Below are 10000 nucleotides of genomic sequence, written 5' to 3' on the forward strand. Positions count from 1 at the left end.
TGTCAGATCCAGGGCATCCCAATTCGATTGAATGGGATGACAGTTTCTCATTGCTAATCGGTAAAATCATAATTTCGATCAAATCACACATCGCAGTATACTAGACCCTCTAATTCTTTAAGAGGTTTATCTAAAAGATTGGCGATATAACTAGGACGACGTTTCAAATACCATACATGAGTTACTGGACATGCCAGTTTTATGTATCCCATTTGATATCTTCGTATCCGATAATCAACAAATTCAACTCCGCATTGTTCACAAAATTTAGGGCCCTGCTTTTCATTTCCAATTACTCGATAATTTCCACAAGCGCAAATTCCACTTTTTATAGGTCCAAAAATTCTTTCACAAAATAATCCATCCTTTTCCGGTTTATTGGTTTTGTAATGAAAAGTATAGGGTTTTGTCACCTCTCCAACGGTTTCTCCATTAGGTAGGATTTTATTGGCCCAAGCACTTATTTGTTGGGGAGAAACTGAGCCAATTCGGAGTTGTTGATGTTTATATCGGTCGATCATAGAAGACAAATTCTGATTCATTCCGATTAAGCTTCCTTCCTATTAATCTGGAAGTTCTTCTCAGATACAAGGAAATGATTCAGTTCCAGAGCCAAAGATCGTAATTCTCGGACGAGCAATCGAAAAGATTCTGGAGCATTTTCAGGTTTAGGTATTGTTCCTCCAATGATCATAGTACCAAGTACTTCTTGGCGAGCTCTAATATGATCAGATTTATAAGTAAGCATTTCTTGTAAAATATGAGCAACACCAAATCCCTCTAGAGCCCAAACCTCCATTTCTCCTACCCGTTGTCCTCCTTGCTTGGACCTTCCTCTAAGTGGTTGTTGTGTAACAAGTGTATAATGTCCACTGGAACGCCCATGTATTTTATCATCAACTTGATGAATTAATTTCAAGATATAAGGTTTTCCTATTATAACAGGTTGTTCAAAAGGGTCCCCCGTTCTTCCATCAAATAGTCTGCTTTTTCCTGGATACTCGGGTTCAAATACCCATGGATTCGCTGTTTGCTTACCGGCTTCATATAATTCGGAAAACACTAGTTTTCTCGAAGCCTCTTGTTCATATCTCTCATCAAACGGTGCTATTCGATAATGTCTATCTAGTAGACTCCCTGCTAACCCAAGCGAGCATTCAAATATCTGTCCCACATTCATTCGTGAAGGGACTCCTAATGGGTTGAAGACCATATCAACAGGTCTTCCGTCTTGCAAATAAGGCATATCCTGTCTAGGTAAAATTTTGGAAATGATACCCTTATTTCCATGTCTTCCGGCTACTTTATCGCCTACTTTCATTTCGCGTTTCTGTGAAATATATACACGAATCGTTTCCGGATTATAACTAGAACCCCCTTTTTTCTGGATCCATCTCACATCGATGACTCGACCCCTCCCACCTATAGGTAATTTTAGACAAGTTTCCTTTGAAGTGGATACCTGAATCCCAAGTATGGCCCGTAATAATCTATCTTCTGGAGCATATGATGATTCTTTCGCCACCTGAGGCGTTAATTTACCTACTAAAATATCGCCCGTCTCCACCCAAGATCCCAGCATCACAATTCCATTTTTGTCTAAATTGCGGAGTAAATGGGCTTCTAGGTGCGATATTTCGTTAGTGATTCTTTCAGGACCTTGGCTTGTCACATGAGTCTGAATTTCATATTTTCGTATGTGAAAAGAAGTATAAATATCTTCATATACTAGACGCTCGCTAATGAGTACCGCATCCTCAAAATTGTAACCTTCCCATGGCATATAAGCTACTAATACGTTTTTGCCCAAAGCGAGTTCGCCACCAACCGTAGCGGCACCATCCGCTAAAATCTGTCCCTTTTTAATGCATTTACCCCGCTGAACCCGGGGAGTTTGATGCATACAAGTATTTTTGTTGGAACGTTGATACATAACTAATGGAATGCTTAGAGTATCCCCATTACCCGATAAAATAATCTTGTCAGTATCGGTAGAAATGATCTTTCCCTCTTGATCGGCTATAGCGGGAACCCCTGAATCTAGAGCCAATTGGCGTTCCAACCCAGTTCCAACAATGCACTTCTCGGAACGCGAAAGCGGAACTGCTTGGCGTTGCATATTAGAACTCATTAAAGCCCGATTCGCGTCATTATGCTCGATAAAAGGAATGAGGGAAGCTCCCATAGAAAAATATTGAAAAGGAAAAATACTTCGAAGATGAACTTGTTCCCATGCAATAGTCAGGAATTCTTGGCGGTATCGAGCCGGAACAACCTGTTCTTCCTGAATACCCTGATTCAAGGCCAAAGAATTTCCTGCCGCTACCATATAATATTCATCTCGACTTGGGGATAAATAAAGCATCTGTGCTTTTTTTGATCTCTCAAATATTTTATAAAATGGACTTTCTAGAGACCCCCAACGACCAATCCTGGCATGAATTGCTAAGGATCCAATAAGTCCAACATTGATTCCTTCAGACGTGTCAATTGGGCAAATGCGTCCATAGTAACTAGGATGGATATCTCGTATCCGAAAATTAGCAGTTCGCCCGGTCAATCCTCCGGGGCCCAAATAACTCAATTTTCTCCCATGAACTATTTGTGTCAATGGATTTGTTCGATCCAAAACTTGAGACAATGGGTGTAATCCGAAAAAGGATTCATAAGTGGTTGTTAATGGAGTCGAAGTTACCAAATTCTGAGGAGTCGGTATCAATTTATGCCTAATTGCTCCGCATATAGTTCCTCTAACTACATTTTCTAAACGAACCAGAGCCAATCCGAATTGATCTTGTAAGAGATCCGCTACAGAACGAATACGCTTATTTTTCAAATGATTCATATCGTCAAGTGTACCCATTCCAAATTTCATTCCAATCAAATGATCCGCAGCTGCCAATATATCTCGCGGTAACAAAAATGTATTGTTCTGAGGTATATTAAGATTCAGTCTCTGGTTCATATTTCGTCGACCAATCCTTCCTAATTCACATCTTTGCTGAAAGAATTTCTTTTGTAATTCCTTACACAAGGATTCAGAAAATACCGGATCCCCGCCTACACAAGAAAATTGTTGATAAAACTCCAAAATGGCATTTTCTTTTGACCCAATTTTTTTTTTTTCCTTATCGGTCAGGAAAGACAAGAAAATTTCAGGGTAGCAAACATTCTCTAGAATTTCTCTTAGATTCGAACCCATAGCTGATGATAGAACTAGAATAGATATTTTCTGTTTCCTACTTACACGAGCCCATATCCTTGCTTTTCTATCAATCTCTAATTCGAACCTCCCCCCCCAATCTGATATTATGGTACCAGTATAGACCGAAATTCCGTTAGGATCCAATTCTGATCGATAATAGATACCGGGGCTTTGCAATATTTGATTGATCACAATTCTGTATATTCCATTTACTATAGAAGTTCCGAGGGAGTTCATTAAAGGAATGTTTCCAATAAAAATTGTTTGTTCTTGCATATCCTTACTGGTTTTCAAAATTAATCCTGCGGATACATATAATTTAGAAGAATATGTGAGTGATTCATATACAGCATCCCTTTCTTTTATCAACGGTTCCACCAATTGATATGTTTCCACAAATAATTGAAATTCAATTTCTTGATCTGTATCTTCAATTTTTGGAAACTTATCAAGTTCTTCTGTTAAGCCCCGATCCATGAACCCACAAAATCCTTCAAATTGTATCTGATTCAACCCAGGTATTGTATACATTTCCCCATTTTCATTCCCGAGCATTTTGAATTTCCCATTTATCAAAAAAATCCCATTCTTTTCTCATTCTTCATCGAATCATATGAATCGATCTAATAATGATGGAATTGAATTTCTATTCTGTTTACTGAATCACATGAAATTTTATCTAACTCCATATACCATATAATATATATGGAATGTATGAAATGCGTATGAACGGAAGAAGAAAAATTATACTCAAATTTTAATTTATATTTATAACAAACAGCTACATAAAAGAATTGATAAATGCCATTTAGCCTTATGGAGTTTTGTATAGAATATCAAAAAAAAAAATAATAATTCAATTTCTACCATTATTATGATATTCCATATTCCAATCCGATTGAATACCAGAAAAATGAAATGAATTCCTGATTTGATCTGTTCGTTGAGATAAAGACAAAATAATCATAAAATATATATCGGGAGAGAGTTGATTTTTCTAGCACTTAATTTTTTCATAGATTCCATTGTTCTGTTCAAAAAATGATTCGCAGAGAAGAGAGATGTTTTTACCCATTTTTTAGTTTTTTATTTTTTAGTAGAATATTTAGAATATGATTGAAGTGCGTACGAAAAGAGGGCTTGTATTTATTAAACATATGCAGATATAGCATTTCTATTTATATATGTCTTTCCTCTTTTCTTTTTATTCCATTATAGCTCTCTAGTGGAGACAACACATGGCGTGCTCTATCAAAAATTCTATTTTTTCTTTAATTTTAATCTATTCAATGAAAAATTGAAACACGATAATTTCTTGCTGATTCCCTATGGACATCATATCTAGATAGATAAAATACCTCATTAGATAACTAGAGCTGTGTAACAACTTATGTTCGGGGGTTTACATAGACTCATAATTGCTGTTATATTATTATAATATAATTTATAATTATATAATTTATAATTGAAATTAAGAAAGTTTTTTTATTGAATTGAAAAATTGAAAAAAAAAATCAATACTAATTAGTTATGTATCCATTTTTATTTTCTTATACCATTAGAGAAAGACAAGTGAAGAAGAATCGTCCATAAATTTGCCGTCAATAGTTAATAGTTAATGGTTCCAATTTTTTTGTCCTGCATTTTTACTTTTGTAACTGAGAATCCACATTTTCTTTTTCAATAGAAAAGAAAAAAGAAAGGGAAAGTTTTTGTTTTTAGATATTGTGTGTCTTGAGATACTATAACCAATTGAAGGTATGGATCCAATCTAAAAATAAAAAGGGGATACTCTCATTTTTTTGTTTGTAGCCTTTTGGCGACATGGCCGAGCGGTAAGGCGGGGGACTGCAAATCCCTTATTCCCCAGTTCAAATCCGGGTGTCGCCTGATCAACAAAAAACGCGAAATCCTATATTCTGTTTTGCTGATATAACTCGACCAATTTTCTCCGGCAAAAACAAGTGTAAGAAAAGGACTCTTGATACTTTCTTGATTATAAACTTGATTATAAACTTCCGGAGGTTTTGTTTTCTAAAGTGTTGTAAATCCTTACGTCTAGGATTCAAGGAAAAACTAGAGTAGTGGAAGGGAATGAGTAAATCTTGATATGGTAGCCCCTCCCCTACTAATAGAGGGGCTACTATCGGAGTCTTGAATTAGATTGGATAACGGGAGTGTTTAATTAACTAATGAATGGTTGTAGAAGGGTTGGAAGATACTTTGTATACAGACTGATGAAAGTCTCTGAGTGTTCAGGCATCCAATCAATATTAGATTGGATGGATAATTGGCTTTTACTTAATAAGGGACACCAAAAGAAAGAAGAAGTCTTATTATTGCTACATGTGAGTAACATTCTTTTGATACTTCCAAAAGTGTTACTGCGTATTTTGCTTGTGCTTAATGGTTCTCGATTTTACTAGAAATCATATAAGAACTTGTTATAAGCGGATTTATTGAAGTGTTTCATCAACGGTGGTGTGTCAGAATTCCCTTTTCCTTTTGACTCTGCACCGGTAATTCCACTATTATTAGTGAACAATAATGGAAAAATTCCTTCCTATTTGTTTCATATTCATAGAAATTAGGGGACATAATACACATGGATATAGTAAGTCTTGCTTGGGCTGCTTTAATGGTAGTCTTTACATTTTCCCTTTCACTCGTAGTATGGGGAAGAAGTGGACTCTAGGGGTACTTCTAATTGGGTTGAGGAATCAAACCGTATCAATTGTTTTCTAGATCGTTTTGCAAAGCCTTTTTAACTATTTTATTAGTCTTCATTTCGAAATTCTTGGATTCTAGTGGAGTAATGTATTCTATGAATAATACCCTTTCAATCAAAATCAAACAAACATTTCAATAATTCCCATGTTCGTATTTCGAAAGTAAAAGGGATACGGATGATAGGCAATTTATTAAAAAAAAAAAAGAATTCTTCCTAAATTTTCTATTTTGATGAACCAGCTCTTACCAGAGTTATATATGGACAATGAGGGACAAGGAACCCCCCCCCCTTTTTTTTTTCTGTATTTGTTTGTTTTTATTTCCTTCCCTCTTTACTGTTACTGTTCAAAGAGAAAAAAAGTAGTTCTTTTATTTAATAAGATCTTGCCTTAGTGTAGTCACATATTGCACACTTACCCCCTGTTTTATTTATTATTTTAGGAATTTTATTTATGCCATGCTTTATTGACTCATTTCATATCATGGATCAAAGAAAAGAAGTTAAATTAAAAATCGGTTCCATGAAATGAAAGAATTAGAAAATCGTAAGACTTGCCTTTCAATTATTTCAGATTGATTGAAATCAACACAAATAAAATAGATCAAGCGAAGAAATAAAATTGAGATACTATGTACATTACATATATTTCATTACATATATTTAATTGATATCGACATGTATGAAGATACATATTGTAGATTCATCTATATTAAGCTTGTATCTTTATACATTACAATAATAGATATGGATAGTATGGTAGAAAGATTCATATTTTTTTTCTACCATACTATCGAGTTTGATAGGATACTGCTGATTCTAGTCCATTCATTTTATTTAATTTATTTAAGACGTGAAATTGGAATCCTTTTTTTCTTAAATCCTTGATAAAAAGTCAAGTTTCATTCAAATTAATCACTTTGACTGACAGTTTTTACGTATATTATAAGTAAAAAGGCGGTAGGAACTAGAATGAACAGCGCTGTAGCAATAAATGCGAGAATATTTACTTCCATAATTTCATTGTTTTTTTTACTTCGCAATAACTCGGGATTTAATCCCATAGAGATGATAAATTTGTCGCTTGTAAATTCAATGCGATGACTTACATTTCAATGACATCGAATCGGATCAATATCATGAATAACAATATCTAAGCTATCAAATCGATTCACCGTCGAGAATTGAATAGTATAACATAGGAAGCTCTTTTATCCACACCGAATACAAAATTGGATTCCTGGCCCAATCAAAAGAATTCCTTTCCTTTATTTCTATATATTCTTTTCCACTCTTTCTTTTCGATAATCTACCGCCTTCCTTGTACAATCATCTGATGATGTATCATCTGACTGCTTTTCCACTTTCACCGTTTACAAATAGTTTACAAATAAACCCCAACAAAAAATGGAAAGGAAAAAATAAATAAAAAAGGCTATCCTTGGGAATGAAATTCTTTCATTTGTATTCCCTTTCACAGAAAATGGAGGGATCAATTGATGTATTTTTTTTTTATTGTATCCGTCGGGACTGACGGGGCTCGAACCCGCAGCTTCCGCCTTGACAGGGCGGTGCTCTGACCAATTGAACTACAATCCCAGGGCAATAAAGAAAAGTGTACAGCATAGATATTCTTATGATTTCATTCAAGCCATTTTCTATTTAAATTTTAGATTCGAATCGCCGTGTTGTAACAAACAAAGGCGCGAGTGATATATTGATATCCATACGGGTATGCGCTTTAGTGAGAGCAACGCGGATTACTAGTTACTAGTAATCCTTTCGTTATTGCCAAATCGATCGATAATCAATTTTAAAATGAAAAAAAAAAAAGAGTCTTTTTTCTTTACTTTACTCTTTCTTTTCATTAAACTTTATACTTAATGATCCTGATATGAATCTAGATCATTATCAAGGTCAGAATTTATGGGAACAAATAAATAGAACAAATAAAAAACAAATAGCGGTAGGGATGGATATATCAGAAAATTGGACTTTTTTTATTCTTCCCTAATTTTTTTGTTTGGCTTTTCTGGAAAACAAAATACAAAAAAATGGGCATTTTATGTTATGGCGGATCAGCGAATTATTGGGCCGAGCTGGATTTGAACCAGCGTAGACATATTGCCAACGAATTTACAGTCCGTCCCCATTAACCGCTCGGGCATCGACCCAGGAAGAATCAATTATAGGTTTATTGATAATCCATGATCAACTTCCTTTCGTAGTACCCTACCCCCAGGGGAAGTCGAATCCCCGCTGCCTCCTTGAAAGAGAGATGTCCTGAACCGCTAGACGATGGGGGCATATTTGCCTGACCGACATCATACTATGCTCATAGTATGAACAGTTTTTTGAAATTGTCAATATAATGGAATGATATGACTAGATCCGAAAGCTTTTTCCATCTTTTATGATTTTCCATTTTTGATTCATGATTTATACTCATAAATCATTCATTTGAATCGCCACTCTATTCTATATAGAAATAAATTAGATATAGAAATAAATTAGATAAATTCAATCTATTATATTATTATATTATATAAATCGATATTATAAAAAGAAACTAGATTATATTAATAATACAAAGTATAAGATCCTTTCGGGAAGTGATTGGTCTGACATAAACATAAAAAGGGGAGTTAAACTTCATTTCTTCCACTTTCATTCTTCATTTCTTCCACTTTCATTCATTGATTCACTCATTATTAAGATTAAGACGAGACAGGCGTATTTCTATCTCACACTAAGCCAGGAAATTAACAAAAAGTAAATCTGGAATTTTGGGAAGAGGGAGCAAGAAGTTATCGAAAATTATGTGTGTTTTTTTTTTTTTCTAAAAATTGGGTTCGGTGGACAAAGCAAATCTCTTCATCACATGTTTCGATAAAATATATTGGATCCATGTCGAATTGCTAAGGTACATCTATTAATCAAATCAAATAAATGAATTTCGTTCTGTTCTGATAAGCCAATTATGATCGGCCTTGAAACAATTCATTGCATTGATATTTATCAAATCCAATATCAATAAACCCATTTTACCCTCTACACGTTAAGTAAATTAGAATTCTCATTCCTGAATGAGCTACTAGCCACTATGAGTCTACTGCATATACTTATATATATATAACTTATACTTATATATATATATATAAATAGATCTTATCGATTCATTCAGTAATTGAATCGAACGGCCCTTTTAACTCAGTGGTAGAGTAACGCCATGGTAAGGCGTAAGTCATCGGTTCAAATCCGATAAGGGGCTTTTGGCTTTTTTTTTCATAAAACTCCAGTGAAATAGTAGTATTCATATTTAAACGAAGAATAGGGGTGTTGTTTTTATTGGTAATAAAAAACCAACTGTATATGTATAATAATTTAATTAGAAACTGTATAATTTAACTCTAATAAGTTATTATCTAATAAGTTATTATTCTAATGAGTTAGAGTAGAGTAATTCTAAAAGAAAGTTGAACATTTGTTTATTATAATGAATAATGATAAGTCGTCTCTTGAATTGACAAATATATATATATATTTTTATTTTTATTTTGCATTATATTATTCCAATCAAATCCATTGTAAAGAATTGTAAAGATTAGAAATCAACAAAAGAAAAAGTAAGTGGATCTAACCCATTGAATCGTGACTATATCCACTATTCTGATATTAAAATTCGATAGAGATGAAATTGGAACAGTAGATTTCTTTTTTTTTTTCATATTTATTTGGACTCCACAAGAATCTGTCGATATTTCCGATTCAATCTTCTTGTTACTAGGAATAAATTAATATTCTATTCCTTTATAGAGAAAGAGAAACGTTTATTTCAAGTTACAACCTAAGAGCCTTTTTCAATATCTTATCTTTCTTTGATTCCAGAACACAACAAGACCCATTTCTATCTATATAGAATATATAGAATTTTTTAGATATAAATCTAAATCAAATCATGTCTTCACATATCAAATATTTCCATATCGATACATATGACACTTTTGTTCTGACAATGTGATGGAGAGTGAGTGCGAAAAAGAAACTTTCATTTTGAGTCTCCTATT

At 33.8% G+C, this 10000-nt stretch overlaps 1 protein-coding gene and 4 non-coding genes across 5 annotated transcripts in view; 2 read left to right on the forward strand and 3 right to left on the reverse strand.

The window, feature by feature from the left end:
* The window catches only part of LOC149509936 (DNA-directed RNA polymerase subunit beta'), a 7644-nt gene extending 5154 nt beyond the window's left edge, over positions 1-2490 (reverse strand). Inside the window, exon 1 of the mRNA XM_089757639.1 lies at positions 90-2490. Coding sequence (XP_089613765.1) covers positions 90-542 — 453 coding nt within the window. The 5' untranslated portion in view covers positions 543-2490. The remainder of the gene's footprint in view (positions 1-89) is intronic.
* A 2533-nt stretch (positions 2491-5023) lies between these two features.
* TRNAC-GCA (transfer RNA cysteine (anticodon GCA)) lies at positions 5024-5095 on the forward strand. Its single transcript has one exon. It is a non-coding gene; the product is annotated as a tRNA-Cys (tRNA).
* A 2363-nt stretch (positions 5096-7458) lies between these two features.
* On the reverse strand, positions 7459-7532 carry TRNAD-GUC (transfer RNA aspartic acid (anticodon GUC)). The gene has a single exon. It is a non-coding gene; the product is annotated as a tRNA-Asp (tRNA).
* Positions 7533-8023: 491 nt separating this feature from the next.
* Positions 8024-8107, reverse strand: TRNAY-GUA (transfer RNA tyrosine (anticodon GUA)). The gene has a single exon. It is a non-coding gene; the product is annotated as a tRNA-Tyr (tRNA).
* Positions 8108-9132: 1025 nt separating this feature from the next.
* Positions 9133-9204, forward strand: TRNAT-GGU (transfer RNA threonine (anticodon GGU)). The gene has a single exon. It is a non-coding gene; the product is annotated as a tRNA-Thr (tRNA).
* Positions 9205-10000: the final 796 nt, after the last annotated feature.

The sequence above is a fragment of the Durio zibethinus genome, unplaced genomic scaffold (assembly GCF_047325235.1).
Source record: "Durio zibethinus cultivar Kanyao isolate XHJ-2024 unplaced genomic scaffold, ASM4732523v1 HiC_scaffold_95, whole genome shotgun sequence".
NCBI lineage: Eukaryota > Viridiplantae > Streptophyta > Magnoliopsida > Malvales > Malvaceae > Durio > Durio zibethinus.